Source organism: Gymnogyps californianus, chromosome 1 (assembly GCF_018139145.2).
Source record: "Gymnogyps californianus isolate 813 chromosome 1, ASM1813914v2, whole genome shotgun sequence".
NCBI lineage: Eukaryota > Metazoa > Chordata > Aves > Accipitriformes > Cathartidae > Gymnogyps > Gymnogyps californianus.
Window position 1 is genome coordinate 68,134,631 of NC_059471.1, and position 21,798 is coordinate 68,156,428.

The following is a 21,798-nucleotide window of genomic DNA, read 5'->3' on the forward strand; positions in this document are numbered from 1 at the left end:
AGTGTGACAGACTGCATTCAAAGGAGAGCTTAATTATAATGAAGAATAATGAGCAATCACAGTACATTTTCTGCAGAGAACACCTCTGATTAGGTGTTATCAAAACACATGAAAGCAAAAGCAAAAAAAAGAAACCTACAACTTATCTTTAGCCAGCTAATCCTGTAAGAAAGAGCAATAAAAATCCTAATTGCTATAATCATTGAAGCTTAACAATTTACTGAAATCATAGATTATTACCATGAGGCAAGCGTAAGAGGAACAGTAGTAATTGCTTGGGTTTCTGTCACGCAAGCAGCTACCTCTGGTCATTTGGAGTCACGGGAGGTGATAGTCAGGGTGAGCAAGTCAAAGAAAATCGCTTAGGAGTTGTTATGCAATGCAGGAGACAAGGGGTGAGAGAGAAGGCAAGGAAAAAAGGGTGTGTTCCTCACAAGTTATTTTAACCCCTAGAGCAATGAAAAGTACAGCACAAATGAAAAGTAAAGCCTCTAGTCATTTGCATACCTCAAACTAAGGCTCAATGCAAATTCTAAGTATCACAATATTAAAATATAACCATGAAGCATATTTTTGCTGGCTGGAAGTTACTATAATTAATAATAATAATTCAGTGTTACGTTTACATGGACAAATCCTCTCTTCAATTAGAGCAGCTAGCAGATGAGCCAAAGTGCTTTTTAATCGAGAGTTCCCAAGCATCTGATTCAAATGAGTATTTCTAGGTCCCAGCTCTCTACTATTCCAGCAGATTTTCTAACCACAACAAATGAAGAAGTGTAATTTTTTTGTGGCTTGACATTTATTTTCAAGCTATTCCTGGTTTAATAAATTAGTCTCTTTTTTTACCAATGTATTGAATAATTACTGCTTTACCTGCTGACACTGGCACCGTGAGCAAGTGAAACATCTACTTACAGAAAGCAGCTATATAAATATTAACATTTGTGATGCTATTAAGACAGTGGAAATCAAATTTAAGAATGCTTCCAGGTGCAGACAGATCTTTTCTTTCCGCCTTCCCCTGCCATCAGTACCATAAGGCTGAAAGCTCAACGGCGTCCCTGGTTCCCCGGACAGTCCCCGACCAGCATCTTCTTCTCTCCCCCTAGGAAGAGCAGGAGGTCTTCAGGGGGGATGTGCGGCCAGAAACAGCTGCACACTTTGGCTGGCTGCTACACATGAGTTTTTGATGGCAGGCTGAGGAGATTTGTGACCTCGCACAACTCCCAAATGCTGCATCTCATAAAGAAAGGGAGGCATTCAGCCCTACCGCGTTGCCGATGTTTGGGGGATTTTCTTCATTTGCTTTTTTTTATACTCACCTACGAGCTTTGCTGTGCAGAGCCTATCCCCCCAAGGCTCAGTGGGACGTAAGAATGTGCTTATGTCTCCTATTTCATCTGCGAGGGAGTCTTTGTGCATGAAATTTTGGGGCACATCCACATGCCTTCCAGCCTGGAGTCAGTGTGCAGAGGCAGGCGGGAGCCTGAATGGACTCAGCAGAAGATTGCCTGCACCTACTCCCGCAGATGTACCCATCAGCTTCAGCAGCAGAGAGCAAAGGGAAGGCAGATACTTTAAAGCTATTAATGTGGAAAACGTCTACAGTGCTTTCTGCACAAGAGAACAGAGCTGTGAACTACCTGAGTAACTGACAGCCACCGACTGAAGCTTGCCCAAGATTATTGCAAATGCTGAAAGTTACTGTTTGGTAAAAACTTGAGACTAACCTCTTCAAAAGTTGTTTACATTTTTAATCGCATTTGAACCCATATGAACTTAGAAAAGAGAGCTATGGACAACAATGATCAAATTCACTTTAAGCATAATTGTCAAAAAAAAAGAGAATTGCCCCTGCTTTTCCCAGTACCTTGTATTGAGCTTTGGAAATTAATAGCATCAAAATTTTTAGAGGAATCATTCTATTTTTACAAAGGCCATGGGATGAGAAGGGGAAAGAGCAAAAATAGCAAGCATACTGCTACTGTTAAGTCACTCCAAATGATTAATCATAAATCTATGCGTACAATTTCCTTTGCATCCTGTTTGCTGAGAAAGGCAAGAAAGGATAGCTCAGCATACAGTCAGAATTTTTTACATGCCATTTCTAAAGACAAGGCAAGACAAGATTTATCAGAGATGTCATTTGTTTTCCATCAAATCAATATAGCTGGAAAAGAACAAGTCTTCCCCTCCGTTCTGCAAAGCAGCTTTCTCAGGTTGCATTTAGTTCAATGACTGTTGCATCTGTTGCAGACAGGGGAGAGATGAAGGTGCCGGACAGCCCCCTGCACTTTGAGCTCTGCACCTGGGGAGCCATCCTGCGTAGTTAAGGTCTATGCATGGGTGAGCCTAGCTCAAGCAGGGGAAGAGAGGACTGCGTTCAGCATCCTTGTCCCAGCGGAGGTCTAAACCAAGCACATTTTTGTACTGTGCAAGTTCAAGAAAAGGAAGAGCTATCCAGACCACCTTTTACGTGGGGCAGGCAGGCTCCAGCTCCCTATAAGGTCAGTAAAGCACCAGTAACATCTATAGCAGCAGATTAAAAGGCTCCCAGAGAGTTTATGGGGTTTGTTGTGATACATGGAGTGGGAGAGGCAGAAAGAGAAGCCAAATTTCCCATCCCCATCAATGTGCTGTGCTGTCAGGACAAGGGCTGGGACTCCTTTCATCTCACCACAGCTGATGGGATAACCTGGGCATGGGTTATGCCAGGAGGAGGTGGGGTGGAGGGGACCAGAGAGGCTCCCTGGGAGGGCAACTCACTCCATCCTAGGATAGGTTTCTAAAAGAGAGGGATGAGTCCTACTCTCCCACCCCGGTCCCGATCTCAGTTGAGCTTAGGGCTTGCTATTTACGGCTATGGGTGGCTTCCCTTGAAATGCCCTCACTCTCCTCAACCGTATGGGCTCTGGCAATCCTTCCCAGCCCCCGCAGGTCCTCACCACTGCCAGTGGGACAGCTCAGCTGCTCAGCCACCGCACCGTACCACCTGCAACATTGAGGTAGCTGGGGCAGATTTTGGGCTAGCACCAAGCACCAGCCTGTAAACTGCAGCAGGGCAGTGGGTGCAATGCAAAGCGTTGAACTCCATCCGCAGCAGGACGAGGAATCATAGTGACCAGGTGGGCAAAATGAGCAAAACCATGCACTAAAGTAAGCTCTGCTGCTTGTGAATCAGGCCCCGCAGATAGCCACAGCTGCATGAGATGAGTTCCCCTTAAGATGACCTGGCACCTACTTGCTAGAGCAAGAGGTGTTTGGAGACACTCTTAAATTTAAACATTTATTTAGGAGCTTCTACTGTAAATGGAAATCTGACAAGCTACAAAACTTGATGGAAAGAGCCAAACTGTATGCCCACAGTCTTTCCTGCAAAAGACTGAGGGAAATGTGCGTAGAGACTGACTCATCATAAACTGAATAGCAGATCTGGAAGACAATGACGGGGGTCAAAGCTCTGGGTGAAGTGACATCAGTGGACACAGATGCAGAAGCTAAAGCTCGCCTTCCTGTTGTAGAGCTCAGAGTCCCATGGCACATGACCTATCATGAAGCTATGTCAACATAGGAAATTATTTTTATACAGTAAAGAGAATTGTTTCAAGAAATTTTGGTTCCTGGAAAATAAAATGTATGTGATACATTATATGATAAACATATGCTCTGTACAGATTTAGGAATTCCAGTACATTGCTTCACAGTGCCCTAATTATTAGTAATATCTCAGGCGTTTTAAGTACAAATGACACTGACGTTCCCAGGAAAGAGCAAAGGCAGAATTTCGGCACCAAGCCCCCCCAAGCTGCTTTGCAGCGCTGACACTGCCAACACTTGGCTAGGTCCTGGCCGCAGTTCGCGGGCACACAAGTCCCCGTCCCACCAAGCAGCGTCCGGCTCCTGCTGCGATGGCCGGACCCAGGAGCTGCAATTACAGTGGTGCTTGCAGCAGCAGAGCTGAGGCAGTCCAAGACACTCTGCAGCCAAGGCGAAGGGGTGTGAACGGCTGTCCGCTGGGTTACTCACTGCTGTTTTGTGCCTTACCAAAGGAACACTCCAGCCTGGATCCCAGGAAACCGCTACCAAAGGAGACACAGACCTCAAAAAGGGCAGGACAGAGAAATCTCATACTGGGGTAAGGTGTAAAAGGCTGTAAAATGAAAACTGGCAGATACTATGTATGACTTTAACAAAGGGCAATTTTCCTTTTTTTTTTTTTTTTTAAATACAGAAATTCTCACAGGGTACCCTGAGGACACTGGCATCTTGAGTACATTTTGGCCCACGATTAGAAAAATATGGTACTTGAACCGAGAAAACAGCTTTCAGTGAACTGTTCCTCGAGGGCTGATATTATTTAACACGTGGATTAATATGTATGTAAAATGAAATACAAAGGCACTAGAACAAAGAACTGGAGACAGAAACTATGGGAGGGCATTGCAAAGCCACGGAGGATGGCAAGCTATATTTAGCAGACATGAAAGAAACCTCTTGTCTTTCTTGTGGACTCTGGATACTCTGAAAGTATTTGCTAAGGACAGGCATCTAAGTGTCACCAGGGAGAGCACATGAAAAAAGCTAGAGGTTTCCAGTTTTAGAAAACTAAAGAACTTTTTTCTCTTCGTTCCTGATTGCTCTTTGCCCTGTTGTTATGTCATTATTTTGTATTTACAATGCCATAGCCTTTTGTCATGGAGAATGCAGTAAAAATGACAAATAAGGCTGCCTGGCAACACACTGAAATACCACAAAATGGGTTAGGAAGGAGCAAGGTTTAGTTTGAATAAGAACCAGCTTAAGCTATTAGCAAATATAAGAGAAGCTCTGTCTTTAGGTACAGGTTGTCCCCCTGCTCTAGGAGCACCATCTGACCATGCTCTACTCACCTTCTTGTATCTCCAGTACCCTGCCCTGAGCTGATTCATAAGTCCCCTGATTTGCTATTTCCTCCAACTTAGACTCTATTTCTCAAGACGGATCCCTGTTTCACATATTTCTCATCTTTAACTGGAAGAGGCTCAGGAAAGGATCAAAACACCTAGGCTTATACTGGTACAGACAACCCCTTCCCCCACCCAGCCCAAAAAGGGTCTCAGTCTCATCTTGCACGTGCATATAAATAAGAGAAACAGCAACACAACCGTAGAGAGCTAGCGCTCGTTTTTATGTATATGCTTTAAAAAGCAGCTTTCTCTTCCCTAAAAAGATCGATGTTTCCTCATTGCTAGTTTTGTATAAAAAGAAAGTAAACACTAAAAAGTCAAGAATGTCTGTACACCTCTTACTCTACTAAGTCTGATTATTCTTCTATCTATAGTCATATGAATATAATACATACTGCTAATGCTATTAGAAATCCATCTAGGAAATCAATTCAGAATTAATACTATAAATAGATACCAAGCACACGTATCAGACCCGCAAGTTAACACGTTCCTAGAACTGATCCGATATTTCTGATATTTCATGGCAAATAATCTCAGTAGGTTACAATCATACATTTTGCCACAATAATGTTTAATTAAGGTGCTTAGTTATAACGAAAGGTAAATCCCCCAAATCTGAATACCCATCCTTCTGAAACTGCTAACTCAGGTAATGAAAGCGCAGTAACAAAAACCCTTTAAATTACACAGCACTCCAATCCGATGCACAACCACCACCAACGAAAAATAATCTAACAGTACAACCAGAGAACAGGCATTAGGAGATAGGAAGTACTTCCTCTCCACTGAGGCTTTTGTTAGCATTTACACAAGGAACCTTTTCTGAGGAGCGGGAACAAATTGCTTTCACGTCAAGCACACTTAGGAAAAAAACTTTGCATTTTTACTTTTTTTTTTTTTGGTGTCTGTGCTTACTCAGGTTACAAACAATTCTTTAATCTCCCTGCTCCAAACAGAGGCTTTTTGAAAATTTGCTGTTACTCCTTCAAAAGGCACGTAGCATCAGGAAGATAATCCCGGACATTAAATGGCTTTCTGATTTTTGGTCACCCTTCCTGGGTAAGGTCAGGCTAAGTGGTCCTGCTGCATTCTTTTGTCTAAAGCCCTTTCCACAACAAAGAACCCCCCATGAAGAAAGCCAGAGCCCAGGAGCCGCCCCAGCCCCTCCGCAACAAAACCAGCCCAGTGGAGGGGCTGCGCCAAGACCCCCGAGAAGCAGCACAACCCACAGCGCCCGGGTGACCCAAAACTGACTTCAAACCAGACCGAGCAAAGTCGTCAGGCTGCGGAAAGTTATCTACTTGCAAGTGCTGGCTGCCAGAAGGGATCCAGAAGCAACCACCGGCTGACATTTGCCCTTCCCAGAGCCAGGGAAGGGAGTCACACCATCGCCAAAACCCACAAGGTCACCGTATGGCTCCTGTTATCCCTCCTTCGGGGTTTTTTCCGTAGTGCTTCGGGACTGCTTCTCGATGCATGTGTTTTGCAGTGACTTTCCAGAGCCGTGGCTGCACGTTGTTTGCTAAAACCACCGAAGCAAGCAGGCTGCTGAGAAGGGCTCGGCGCCCCGGCGGTACCTGTCAATTCGCACTCACCTCAGCTTCTCTTCCTGTGGCCCAGGCAGTCCCGCGCTATCAGGGCGATCCCGTCTCCTCCTGTACAGACCCGAATGTGACAACTCTTTCAGCTGCAAGGCCGTCATATTTTTCTACCTGGAGGGTTGGGTTTTTTTTTTTGGTTTTTTTTGTTTTTTTTTAAGGGGGGGTGGTGGTGTTTTGGCTTTAGGTTGGGTTTCTCTCCCCCCACACCCCTCCGCCTCTTCCAGATGTTGCTGCCGAGGAGCGTGCCTGCCAAGATGCCTGGAGAGAAGAGGCTCGGCGGCGTGTCGGCACACCTGCGCCCGCCCGAGCTACCAACCTCTGCAGGCAGGCAGGGCAGGCAGGGCAGGCAGGCGGCCGCTGCTGCTCGGCTTCCTGTTTCTCATAGGTACACACCCTCCCGAAGGGCACCACATTTCCTTTATCACTGGATCAACACCTAAGGGATGTCTGCCACAAGCTCGCCGGCTTCCCTCCAGCTTTCTTCAAACTCTCGCTGCCCCGACAAGGAGCGACCCTGCCGTGTGCTGTGCAAAGCGTGCGGCTCTCCCAGCGCCCGCTGCAACTAGAGAAAAATCGCCAGGGCTGCAATGAGCTGTTAACGCTTTCCCGCTATAATTTGTGACAAAAAGAAAGTCATTAGCGCTATGAAAATTCAGAGTTACTCCAGCATGCGAGCGAACTCTGACAGGGAGATTAATGCAGCAAAGTGTGCAACAACGTGACTTCAGTAACCAGCATTAAAATACTCTTTTGGAAACACAATAGCACTGTGCTTGTCAGAAATTGCTCTTTTCCACACAACTTGAAAATCAGAAGAAAACCACAATGTATTTTTCTTCCTACTCTCAGCTATCAAAACATAACCACTGTAACTATTTGTCACATTTTGTAGTGATGGAGTGTCCTGTGTAATTGTAAAACAGGAATGAAAGTGCTTAAGGTTTCCTGTAAGACAGGAAGGTGACTAGCAGGGATTTGCAAGCTCTGCGTCTCATCTCACTTAGTAATTTGTCAGTAATAAAACTCTTTGTTTCAACCTAAAAGAAGGCTTCAGAAAAGCTTACCGCTTTTTGAAAAATTTTTTACAATTTCTTTGACATTATCCTTGGCACAAATAAACAAAAACTTAATTCAGAGTTTTTACTTCTATGTTGAGAGTTGGGGAGGGTGTGTTTTTTAAACTTGCATTTAATAAAAGCCAAGAAATCTAACAATTTGCAAGGACTGTTTTGACTAGGATACGAAACAAGTTCTATGTGGTATGAATTTCATAGTTCATTATTAAAGTGTTTATTTTGTAGCAGAATACATATAAGAGTATTTTTGAATTCTTGTAATGGAGCAAAGTGTAACACGTAATACTGGGTACATCACATTGCACCAATTTTGTCAGGATTACCAGACTGAATATAAGCACAGTAATTTTATATAACACTATCAATGTGCTTCAGTCTGGAATGTCATCAAAATATAATATAAAACATCACACAATGGAAAAATAACAGAAATTATTTTGGAAAAGGAATCGCATAACATGCCAAATACATAATGGTTGGAGAAATTCAAAGTGATTTATATGATGTTAGAAGGTTGCACACACTGAAACGTCAACAAGAGCTATACATCTGAACTCCTGTCCTCAGAAAATAAAAGGGAGAACGGTCACGATATTTGCCTAAACATGCTGCATTCCAGTTTCAAATGAAGTATTTAAAATTGTTTCTCAATATGCAGTAGGATAAGCTTAAACATAATTAAATGCCAATACCCTGCAGTCAGTGAAGCAGTGATTCAATGAAAAGTTAAGGATGGCAGATGACAGATGCTCATGGCACAGCAGCTTTTATACATTACCAACAGTTTTCACTGTGCTTTAAATATCAGTGTACCAATGATTTATCTTTGTCCAAACACTCAATTTTAGATAATAATAATAATCTAAAAAGTGAAGACAGCGTAGATTTTTTGCTGTGAAAAAGCTCTTTGTAAACTAATGAAATTGAACTATTACCTACAAATTTGTTCATAAATTTTTGTTCACTACAGTAGCAGTCTCTTCAGTGTATACTGAATACTTTTGTATTAATCATGACAGAAGTCTACCAAAAGTTAAAGGACAACGCTTCACCCACTTTGCTGCAAGTTGCGTTAGTGTGAAGTACATAGCATTAAAATTCATGTTTATCTGCATGAACAGCCGCTGTCCTTGGACAGCCTATGGGACAACGGCTTTTACTAAAATGTACTTGGAAACCAGAGCTGCACCAAACCGGTATTATTAAAATTTAAAATTAATGCCACCAGACAGAGCACATAAATTGAAGGAATACAAGAAGCCCAGACACAAAAATGAGTTGTTTGTTATAGAGATCAAATCCACCTCAATATAAAGGAGGGCAAGATGGTTAGTTTTTTAAAATAGACCTGGGAGTCAGCTCCAATGCATCATTATTTCACAGGCTTCTTCAGCAAACTCCAACATGGCTCTAAGCTGATTTAGAAAAGACTTTCTTGGAGGACTTGAGAACAAGCTAAAAGGTTTCTACAAGAAGAAATCCAAACCGGACTCCTTTTATGTGTGGGAGGACCTGTGGGATCCTCTACCAGTCCTCACAAGAGACCAGGTTTCAAATCTGAAATTACTCAAACAGCCAAACCTTAAGTTCTGAGTATCAAATACATGTTGTAAGGGCGTTTTTTGGAGAGATGTTGGAGAATGCAAATGATATTTCTCCACTAACTTGCTCAAAGGCTGCCAGAAAGCAACTCAGATGGACCTCACTCTGCAGGAAGAAGAACTTCCCCAGCAAGTGCCTCCTGCTCCCCACACCCCCTTTTACCTTCCAGCCCCTATCTGCTGTTTATAATTCCTTTTTTGAGAGATTACATTCTTCTTGCGTGGGACGGGGCCACTTGGACCCTTCACATTCCGTCAGAATTTTTGAGGACTGGCCAAGTTACCACGGCTCTTCTTATTACTGGTAACACACAGCCTTCTTTTATGTCCTGTACTTTGAAGGTTCACTCTTCATTTTCCAGTGCACGCCTCTTCACTCGTGCCATGGACCTTCCTCCCACCCCCAGAGAAAGCTAACATTGCTACTGCAATCTGATGGATAAGCATGGTATTATCAATATTTTATTAGAGAAACATATTCACCCATGTCTAAGCAGCAAAAGGTGGAACTTAGAAATTATGAAGTCCTTCATTCATCCCAAGCAATAAATAACTTTTTATTATGTGGGACAAGGCTCATGCTTGAGTTTTCAGTGCAGTCCTACAAAGCATTTATCTTGATATACCAGGCCTGAAGTGCTCTCTCTCAAATTTCTGTTAAAGTACTATTGTTCTGGTGACTGTAGGTATTCAGCAGAATTTTGCAATTTAAAAATCTTTTAAGACAGACAGGTTATGTCTGGTTACTTTTCACTATGCTCAAAGGAATGTGAACAGTAATCCATGATGCTGGAAACCATGTCGTTGAATTTAGGAATAACAAAAAATGGCAAGTACTTCAAATTCAGTACATTTCTTCATGAGTCTGTATTTACAGAGAATGCACGTTAACTATAGAAACCAGAAAAGACAAAGTTTTAGGTCTCATTCCACACAGGAAAACCTTTATCGATGTGATAGATCTTTTTTCCACTCCAGCGACACATTCTTATTTGTGTTTTTTTTTTTTAAACTTTGAACAAATCACCAGATTTCAATTAAATTTAGTTGAAGATTTTCAAAGCAACAGAAAAAGCTGTTTCCAGGGCAGCGGTCAAAAAAAATAATCACAAGAGCGTTCTAAGAACAGTATAGGAGTGCCCGTAGAGCACACAGTTAAAAGGCAGCTGCAGTGGGGGAGCATGTTTCTCCATCCCCCATCGCTCGCCCAGCTTATCACGGGGATGAGTCTCTAGAGGAACGTGTCCAAGAGCGTTGGCTTTCTACTATTTCTCACAAGGTCTGGAAGAAAAACACTCTTTAAAGCCAAGGAAAATGCTTGTACGTCAGCAGGAATGCACAGGACTCGCTGGAGCAAGCGAAGGAAGGTGGTAATAACCCTCCCAGCAGTTTTGCAAGAACCCCCAAAGCGCCCAACTGATGCGCCGACCGCAAATGAAGCTTTACGCCTCTCTGAATTAGGCTGCTGAGGCAAGTCCCCACAGATGGGTTTGGGTGTCAAGGAATAGCGTACTGTGCCTTGGGTCCCTCCTAGGGCAGGCGGTGATAAAAGGAAATGAGCGGAGAGAAATCAAGCTACAAATCTAAGGACGCAAACCTTGAAAAAAAAATTTCAAAGCTTCTCAGGAACCTAAACTGTTGATTCAAGCAGTTAAATAATTAACTAATTACACGTTTCCTTCCTTGTCTAATGTGACTCCAACATCTGTTTTGATGTTTCTTGCCCTGTTCCACTTAGTGATCAATCAATCCTGAAGCATACATATTTAATCTGTAGGCTAAGTACTGAGGCACTTGGACTATCTATGTGGACACTGCAAAGCAGCGCTATGGATTTATGTCCATGCTCCAGCTGACCAAGCACGTTTGCTGCAATTTAGTGGTAGTTGCTGGGTTTTTTAAACCTCTTCTATGGATGCATGTCCCTGCCATACAGTGTAAAGGAAAAAAAACCTACATGATGGTGTGCTCAACACCCTTCAGAGCAGCGATGCACTCAACCCACCAAAGTCCTTTGGGATTTGAGGGGGCAGAGGGAAGGCAGGGGGGCTGCTGCGGTGAGCACGGGGGTCCCTCCTCACCCTGGCGTCTCCACCTGCACCACAGGTGGCCCATGAGGTTTTGGTGAGGCAAGTCAGAGGTCCCTGCTCTCATTTCAACTATCCTATTCCAATAAGAATAAAAAAATATAAAAGCAAGCATGGGAAAATCTTCTGTCTACCCGAACGTGGAGCAAGGTCTTTCGGCTGCCTCCTCCAAGCTCTCTGCACACACTGCCCCATGAATTCCTAAAATTCAGCTAAAGAAACCCTGCAAAACACACATTTTTCTCCAGCAAGTTGAATCCTACTTTGGCTGAGCTTTACAATACCTCCCTCTACTGGGAAAATGCTGCCTTATTTCTCAGTGCTGGTATTTCTCTCTACAGCCAGAGGGAGGTATGGATTAACCCACATATGCTTTAATAATTCAGAGTGGGGCCAAGCTGAGAGCAGAGAGGAATGACAGACCAGCGGCTGAAGATGCAGGTTAGCATTATAGCTAGAAATTTATGCTGTTAATCAGTGGATGATCAATGCATGAGTAGGTGTGCAAAGAAGAAACCACATGACACGGCATGAATCAGTTTTGTCCTGCCATTTGTAAATATACCTCTTTAAAAAAAGAGTGATAAACAAGCTGGCAAGCAGTTGAAGCTTTAAGATGTGTACAATTACTCATACGGACCCTGAACTCCATGGGATAAACTTCTTTAAAAAGAGAAAAGGAAAAAAAAAAGATCACACCAAAAAGGTGGGGGAAGGGAGGGTTTAAAGCCAGCAAATTCAGAGTTTAGATTAATCTTCATAGCCTAGAACATGTGGAAAAACACAGGGAAGGCACACAAGCAACTCCCAATCTGCATTCCTAGATACAGGACCTTCCCTTCAGAATAATTTTTACTGTCTTGGAATTAAAAGCCTCTTCCCAAAAGAGATTTTCAAACGCAGTCAGAAATATAGTTTTGACATTTAAGCACTTTATGATGCATGAATATCCTCAGTCTGAAAAAGAAGACTGAAAAGTCTTATTTTTAAACACATTGTCTTCTACTTGCACCCTACTACTGTAGATAGATATATCCAGAATGTTTACTTTGCTCTATTGTAATGGGATAAAATGCCCTTGGAAATGGGGCTAAAAAGCCCCTGGTAACAGCTGGCTTACTCAGTGATGAAAAGTTCCCCAGTAGACACCACAAAATGCTGAGGAAGCCTCCAAGAAAGGAAAAAAAAAAAAAAAAAAAAGACAAAAGCAGAACCTGAAAATGGGTGGCAAATGAAGGAAACCGCCCAGAGAGCTGCTGCTCCAGATACCCCGGGGAATTACCCGCTCTGACGGCCGGGTTTGTGCCCCAAAAGCCAGCGAGCCCTTCCAGGGCTACAGAAAAGCCAACTGAGCCGGTCCAGACGGGCAACCGCTGAGACCCGGTTTTGCTAGAGAGCTAGTGGGAGATCTCAAGACAGGGCCCAGGCTGACTCTGCCCTTTCAATGAAGGAATGGGAGTATTAGGAAGTCTTCATTTTTCTCCAAAACACCACTCATCAGGATTAAATAAATGCAAACAAAAACACAGCAGCCTATAAACTGCTTCCTCTGTTGACTGCCCAGCAATTATTCTCCTGGCCCCTTTGATTTCCTTCTCACAAATAATTTTCAAATGACTAACGCTACATTACAAGTAGAGAAAGAAAAGCCTCTCATCAAGGTTTAGTGTTGTTTACACTGAAATGAAATGAAACGAAACTACCAAGGACAGAAGATGGCACGCTCCCCTTGCAAAGGATGGAAGAGGTCCCGGTGACCCCAACAATGTGCACATGCTTGAAGGCACCACCACCTCATGGCACACAACCAAATGTGACTGCCAAGCAGCAGGTGATGCTAATTTACAGCTGCAAGTGCTGGGGTTTTAGGACAACCCAACCCTCAGCTCCCAAGAGGGTCCTGGAGCCCCTGAATGGTGCTGTTGTAAGAAGAAGGATGAGCTGAATGGTGAGGGATGGTCAATTTAGCAGCCCAGAAGAAGCAAGGATCTTGGCTGTACGTCTGTGAACATATCACACAACCACCCATACTCTGACCAGCATTTCCAAGAATGCTAGAAAGCAGTGGTTCCTTAGAGGCTATCGCTTTAGTAACAAACCAACCATGTCACCTTTAAAAGGTCAGAGACTAATAGTATGATGGTTTCTTGTGTAAAAACTAATGTACTCTCTAGTGCAGAACATACAAAGTAGCTCATGTGTCTAGAAAGATAAAGCTGAATACATGTAAACACTTAAGAAACACAGGCAAGGTGCAATTTTCAGCCACTCAAAAAAAATCTTGGTTTTTAAGTATATACATTTTGGTTTCAAAGTTATTAAAACTTGTAATCCGTATCCATGCAGAAAAATCGACACTGAAAAAGAAATTCACAGCGCAAAGGAAATGAAACTAATTCATCCTGAAAATTAAGAATAATGTAAAACGGAAACACGACCACCCTCCCCTTAACGCCGCAAAAATTACTTTTGGATTCAGCACAAAAAATAAAAATACTTTCTCACATGGATTTTTCATAATATTTTAAAGCACATGAAAAACACACTTAAGATTCTTAAATTGGAGCAAAAGCCTTAAACCAAAAAAGCACAGCTGGCCTACCGTAAAAGGTTTGCTTCGCTGGAAAAGTGACAGACTTCTGAACATAAAGACTCCCTCAAATCGTACCAGAAATGATACAATTTCTGTAACAGGTGGGACAAAACTATTCCTTCCACTGGAATTACACTTTCGGGTTCAATTACTCCGTCGCAGTGTCCTCTTCCTCAGCCACTGCCAATTATCCCACTGCTCAAAAAAACCTGTCAGCGACAGGGTATCTTCAAACCGACCACGAATCCTCTGTTCTGGGTGCGGACAAAGTAGCGTCCCTAAAAACACTCCAGATGAGCAACAGATAAAAAACTACTGGGAATACCAGGACACCTCTACACATTTCAAGAACGACGAAGGACTTTGCTCAAAGCTCTGTTACGAGTGCCGCTCGCTTTTAGTAGTAATAAAACCCAGCAAGCAAAACTCTTATCCATCCTCTTCCTAACTCCATTTATCACCATTCCCATGCGTGGCTCCTGCTCATAAGAATTTCCCCGCGAAGGACTAAAAGACCGTACAATTCGTTGCCAGGCTGTCGGCTTGGAAAGCAGCAAAACGTGCACTCAGGCAGACGCGACAGCCAGACCCTCAGCCCAAGCGGCTGGGTGGACACTTACTGGAAGGATGTAGCCTCGCTGGCAGCAGGTTCACAATGAGGAGCCTTTCCCATATATAGCTTTACATTGAATAGTCACTCTTTGCATGTTTTCCCCGTGGTTATTACTGGTAGTTGTGATAAAACGTATTTTTTTTTTTTTTTTTAAAGTGACTTAGCAAACCACTTCCTTCTTTCACCCTGTAAAAAACTGACGCTGTAAAGAGGAGGGCAAATTCATGAAAGTTCCCAGTTTGGCTCCGCAAATTGTGTCACACCAATCCTCTATCCCAAAACCACCAAGGAGAGAGAAGGAGGCAAATCCTCCACACCACAGGAAACGGTATAGCTTTAGTTATACCATCAGTATTTTTTAAATGACAAAAGTACAAAAACCTGGAGAGGGAAGAGCCAACAGCTGTAGATCCACTTCTTGGGATCACTGAGGTGTTTTCATGGTACAAATTCCTTGATATTCCAGGGACTGAAGATGATTGTGACAACTTCAGTCCCTCCGGAGGTATACCTTAATTTGGGGCTTTTTACAGGATTATTCTGGGGACAAAGAGAGAAGGAACAGGCAACAACTCTGTGCGCATAACACCAGACATCTCAATGAGCGTGACAGAGTCCCAGGTCCCTACCTGGGAAGAGCAACCCCTGGAGTCACCAGTGAGCAGTGAACAGCCACGCAGGGCCACCCTACCCCACCGCAAGCACCTCTGTCAATGCCAAGGGGAGGGGGAAGACCCTCTCTCCCCACCCTCCCACCTGCTGAGAAAGGAGGAATACCCTCTGATTTTCTTCTTTTCTGAGACGAAGGCAGCCAGTTTCACTCTCCATCTCCTGGAAGACCACTGCCATCTGACAACCTCAGCACAGGGCAAGGACTAACTGGGAGCAGAAAATAACCACCACCTCCTAGAGCAGGTCAGGGTGATCTACCTGCACGACCGAACAAGAGTTGAGCTGCGTCTCTCCTGTGTGGACAGAGGCTCAAACTCAGTTTTCCTAAAGCAATCTGAATCCCTTGCACACCTCTTCAAAGGCTCCAGGCAATCCTTTGCAGGTTAAAGCAGCAATATCCTCAAGACCAAAAATGTTCCCCTGCCACTTGCTACACAATCAGAGGTGTATCAAGTGGAGCCTAAAACCTTGCTCACCACCAGTGACGGGGACAGAGAAACGAGGCCACAACCTGACCTCTGCAGGGGACACACAGGACATGCCTCCAGGCAGAACTTGTCCCTAACTCTGCTCCTACAGCAGTATGGCTCCAGAACACCTACAAGTGCAAATCTACCCACCAGCATTTTCCACTGTATGCTCTTAATAACGTGCCTTTTGGCCTGCTACTGGTTACAGAGAAAAAATTATAAAGGCACAGTTTTCATATATCATGCAATCCATTTAAAGGCCGCTTTCTTCCATGTAAGTATTGGCTTGGACAGAGCGAGCCAATTTTTACAGGTTTAATATTTTTAAATCACAAATATCTAACCTCATAACACTATTTTACCACTCATTGACAATAATGGTTACAAAGCATGCTTGTAGAGTTTATAAAGGAATTCAAGAAAATGGTATTTTTTTCTTGGTCACTCGGAAGGGTATTTATTAATTTGTCTGCTTATGGACAGACATAACTTAAAAGCAAATACATCATGTGAAAACATGACTACTTGCCCTCCGTGCTCCCCAGCTGTGAAACTGAGTAGGGCCAGCCCCAGATCTACAGCAGCATTGAATGGAGAAACTGATGTGCTGCTTTCAGACCTGCCATTTGTGCTGGCATATGACAGTGACCCTAAAGGCAATGCAGAAATCTTCTCTACTCAGATATTTAAAACTGCACTTAGTGCACTGTAGTGTATTTATCTGCAATATTCAATGCATTTCGGTGAAGTTTGGTGCATAATACTTTGCCTTCTTACAAGATTTTTGGCAGACAATGCACATGCATCTCGTTAATCCTTTTTACCTGCTTTCACCATATGCACCAAACAATGCTATGCCGTACCAACAGAGCCTCGTTTTGCTTTCCCTTCTCCACCACGTCTCTCTACATCCTGCTTCTTGCTCCTTCTATTTCTGTCTTCAGGCCACTTAACATTATCGCTAACCCTTTTCTGTGGACAAATTAACAATGTAAGTTATCTTTCCAAGCTGCTGTTTCCCATACCGCTGCATAGTGCTTCCTCATTTGAACTCCTTATCTCTTCCTGCAAAGGCCCTTCAAGTACAAAAACAGCAGCAAAGTTGTATTAAACTTATCACTGGACAGTTACTAACCTAGGAGAAAGAATGCACTACAGCTTTGTCTGTCAAAATAACGTGGCAAATGTCAAGGTAAGAGCAGTTCATTCTTGAGGATGAAGAAAATCACAATAAACCAGTTGCCATACAGAATGAAGAGAGGCCTTGCTTGGTATTGCAATGCATGTTATCTCATATATTGCTCATATGCCAGCAGTTCCACTTTTATAGGAAGGCAAGGACAGTTTGTTGATTCATGATGACTCTAAAAGCTGCAAGACTTCAAGGAGAATGCCAATAAGTATCTGTTAAAAGTGAACTAGGAAAACAAGCATTAACTCTTCAATTAACACTTTTTAAAGCACGTTTGAGTCACTTATTAACCAGTTTGGCCTGGCTAAACTATGTTTTTCAGTTTTGTTCACTTCGCTAGTTGGCCCTATTGTATCACCAACCCATTTGCCAAAAGAGCTGTGCTAGAAGAAAACTTCTGAACAAAATTATGGCCGAGGACAGCAGGACAAGGCCAGCCCTGCAGAGACCACACTCATAAGCACTGCCACATCGCTGTGGTTTGTGGTCACCCGGACCGTGCATGAGGGGAAGTGCAGCGCAGAGCCACATGAACAGCTCTAGACAAAGTCACACGGGCCAGCCAAACCCATCAGCTTGGTCCTGGCACCAGGGCTTCCAACACTGGCAGAAGATGGGATCGGCAGCCGTGGCTCTGCAGTGATGATGAAGCTCCCGAGGTAGAGGAAAGGGGCTGGACCTGGGCTAAGCATGAAATTAGACCAGTGTTGTCAAGCAAAGGTTGACTACAGGAGGGAAACATTGCTTCAGACCCACATTTCCCATAGTATTTTAATTTGCTCCTCTAGCAGGCCACCATGAACCAGAACAGCAGCACACAGGTGGAGACAGATCCCCAGGGCCGCTTCAGGATGCTCAATGCTCTGCAGCTCCTGGCCAGATCTGTGTCCTTCTCCCTGCTTCAGGCAGCTTGGGTAGCCCTCCGCAAGGAGATCATTGAGGTGCCCGCATTGCCAGGAGCTGGTGGAGAAGCCAGACAGTCACACCCTGCAGCTGTCTGCCTCACCACCCCGTGAGATCACCATTCCCGGAGCAAAATAAGCAGAAGGAAACACGTACTGGTGCCTCAGCTGTTCCAGTTTGCTGAGGGTGTACACACGACATGACTGAGCTGATCTAGGAGCTCACCGCCACCGAAAGGGCAAAGTCTAGTTCCTTTTCTTTCCTTCCGCTGCTCTTCCTTCCCCCCCACCACACTCCTTCCTCCCCTTCACCTCCACCCCAGCCACAAGGAGCAGCACCCTCCTTTACACCATCTCTTGCTCTCACAAGAGCCCTCTCCTAGCCGACGCAGCCTGCCAAACCAGCAGAAGACTGGGTTTTGCGGGGTGGGTTAGTGAATGCAGCTGGTGCAGAGCAAAGGACCAGTGAGCGCCATACCCAGCACAAGGGAGCAAGATGCAAGAAGCATCTTTCCGTTTCAGCAAAAGTGAGATGTTCCCTCAGCGTGGGTGACTTGCGCTGGGATGAACGGCACAGGACTGGCAGACACATCCCCTCCTGCCAGGTTTGCAGCAGTGGATGACCCTGCAGGGTGGGGAGGAGGAAGGGGAGCAATGGGGGGGGGGGGGGGGGGGGGGGCAGCAGGCCATGGCCACGGGTGCACTGGAACAGAGGGGAACTTTGTGAAAACTGTATTTATAGTCTTGTCAGGACATTGTGATCCCAGCCCTCTCAAGGTTTGCAATCATCTCTCCCAATGAATCAGAATCAGTAAAGCACTTGTAATTAGAAGATGACTCTCATACATTTCAGAAATCATCTGCATGTGAACTGCGTGCTTCTCCCTGCAAACACCAAGTTAATTAAAACCCTCGACTCATGCTGCGGTGCAGAGATCGGCTACAGATCTGAACCACCATTTCTCACCTCCCTCACTTTCCTTCTTCACACCTGATGCTCCCAACAGCTTTTGCAGCTGCTGCCCTCAAAGCGATCCCCGCCCGAACCGCCTGAGAGCATCGGCCTGCAGGAGGAGCCCCCGCCTGCGGCCGCCCGCGGACCCACGGGCCATGCCCGGGACCCACGCCGGGGAGCCGGGACCCACGCCGCGGAGCCGGCCTCGCCCCGCCGCGCTCTCCCCGGCAGGCGGAGCCGGAGAGCCGCCATCCCCCACCCGCAAGCGCCTCTTCACAACACCCACCCAAGCCGAGCCCTGCCCGCCGCTCTCCCCACGCATCCCCACAAGTTGCAAAGGCGCAGCCTGTTCAAAAGAAGGAAAGGGGGGGGGGGGAAACCACAACAAAAAACCAAACAAAAAACCAAACGAAAAGCCCCTGGGGTTTCCCTTGCAGTCCTTCCTTTCAGCGTCATCAAAGCTGCCGTCCAAAGCAGCTAACCCTGGGTCACCAAAGGCTAACAGCAAATTCACTTCAATCAAAGCTGGACCTCCAAACCAGCCTGACTCAGGTTCAGGCAAGAAGTCAAAATTGCAGCCGCTCAAATAAGGAAGAAATTTTTCACGATGAGGGTGGTGAGGCACTGGAACAGGTTGCCCAGAGAGGTGGTAGATGCCCCATCCCTGGAAGCATTCAGAGTCAGGTTGGATGGGGCTCTGAGCAACCTGATCGAGGTGAAGATGCCCGTGCTCATTGCAGGGAGGTTGGACTAGATGAGCTTTAAAGGTCCCTTCCAACACAAAGCATTCTGCGATTCTATGAAATGGCACCAACAAAAAAAATCTCCTGCTCTCAACTGACAAGAGGTCAGACAGTCATTTCTCTCCTCTTGAACTCACTGCAATATTTAAACACAACTTTTGAAAAAGTGCTATTGCTACACCTGAGACAGGCCTGGAGCGATGCTCTGGGATGAGCTGCGCTGCTTGGCTGAGGGCCCCTTGCCAAGAAGTGACGGGAAAGGCCAGCTCCACTGCTAGACCCGCTCTCCTCGCCGAGTGTCCTCTCCTGGGCCCAGTGGCACCTGCAGGCTGAGCGGAGCAGGAGCAGACCGCAGGGACTCGAGTGCCAGGCACAAGCAGACGGCACACCTACTCTGCTGCGGAACTGGAGTCGCAGCAGCTGATCGGAGGAAGTATTTGATGTTGGGAGCTGTTAAAAGCTTCCTCTCCTCTAACATGCTTAGGAATAACAGCAGAAAGGCTTGACCTTTCCGCCAGCATACTGCGGGAACAAGCGAAAGCAGAGTTTCTCTTGTTTAGCAGTTAAACAATGGAATTTGCTCCAAAACCAATAAACACTACTCACCAGTTACTTTTCAAATCCCAAAGACATTAATGTTCATCTAGTTTGAGTCTGCCCATGGTCCTGGTTACTGTTATAATTTCATCTGCAGAGTCCAAAGCTGCATTGACCAGATCCTAAACCCAGGATCCTCATGGCCAGAAAGGGAAGACATCATCCCGGCTGTTCTCTCCAGCCTCCTCCTCTGCAGTTCCCGTGAGGGGAGAAGACAAACAGGAGGGCTACATATTGCCCAGTGTGGCTGGATGGTTCCTTGCAGCCTGCATCCTGACACACAGGGAGATGTGCATACCCTGTCGCATGCAGACAGCACAGCCGTGGGCACTTCTCATCCCAAACTGACACACACTCATTAAGGATATGTCAGGGCATGGGTCCCATTTCGGGACCTCTGACTTCACCTACCTACCCCGCTGTACCCATCTCCTTTCTGGCAGAAGAGCACACGGAAGGAGGAAATGCTGTTCTGGAGAAAAAAGTGATCCTAATTCCTGGGTAAGGCTATCATATTCCTCCAATGTCACTTATGGAGACTGCAGACGCATTAACTCACAACCAAAATAGATTTGCCATCCATGGATGCAACCCTGTTCCTAGATTTCAGTAAAGCAGCACATACCAGCCAGCGGCTGCTGCACTCTTTCCAATCTTCTTCAAGTACTTTGGCTTTAACAAGGCCTCTGTTATCCTCCTCTGGTGGGACAACAGCTCTCAGGCTTTTTCAGTAATAAGTACACAGTCTCTTAAAAAAAAAATCTAGGTCGACCCTTCTTTATATTTTACACACGATGTTTCCAAAATAAGATCTGTTTTTCTGTGCAAGCACATCATAAGACATGCTAAGTCTTTTCAGTACAACCTCCAGATGGTCCAGCCCACGGCCATTTGGATTCTCCTTCATGAGTACAACTCTTAGCACTTCTCTGTGTGAAATTTCAACTTCATCATCATGGACCCTCTCTCCAGTCTGTCAAGATCATTTTGAATTCATCTCCTGTGCCCCGCAAGGTTCCTCCAAGTCAAGGACACCCGCAAACTTCATAAGCCAACTTTCAGCTCCAGTATCCAGGTCACTGATCAACTTATTGAATGCAAGCGGGAAAGGAGGAACTCCTGCAAGGTGCTGTCAGGAAGGTCCTGGGGGGGGGGGGGGGGGGGTGTCCTGTTGGTGGCTCTGTGTCAAAACAAGAATTCTTGCCCAAATGCTTCTTTTCAAGCAGCTGCACACCTCCCTTCTGGCAATTTCACCTAGACTATTATTTCCAAACTGTTATGTGCTTCTCTTGAACAACGCCAACAGCAGTGAAACCTAGCACTGAGTGCAAACTAATACATCTTGCAAGGGGATGATGAAGGAACGGGAGGAGGTAGCAGCAGCACTTCTGTGAATGGTCTAGGACAGCAACAAACCAGTAGCAAGAGAGGCGGGGTGGATACACGGAGGAAGGGAAGCTGCAAGGCTTGTGCTCCAACAAAGTTAATCACCATGGCTCTAATTTTAGAGCCTCTTTCTCTTGTTTGCTTATGAAATTTTGTGCTAGACAGCATCAGCAGATACACCTCATTTATTCCCTCCCTTCCGTTTACGAGGCATGCTCATCTGTCCGAGTTGGAAAATTGGCTGCTTTGAAACAATCTGTTCTTAGAAATCCACATGGCTTTTTTAATGCTGTACTACTCAGTAAGTGCTTATATATTGACTGTTAGTTGCATTCATGCCTTGCTAGGGATCAAAGTT

General features: G+C 45.1%; 1 protein-coding gene across 1 annotated transcript in view; it reads right to left on the minus strand.

The window, feature by feature from the left end:
* The window catches only part of LIMS1 (LIM zinc finger domain containing 1), a 36,422-nt gene extending 29,763 nt beyond the window's left edge, over nt 1–6,659 (minus strand). The window contains exon 1 of the mRNA XM_050903453.1: nt 6,548–6,659. Coding sequence (XP_050759410.1) covers nt 6,548–6,654 — 107 coding nt within the window. The 5' untranslated portion in view covers nt 6,655–6,659. The remainder of the gene's footprint in view (nt 1–6,547) is intronic.
* Between the last annotated feature and the right edge of the window lie 15,139 nt (nt 6,660–21,798).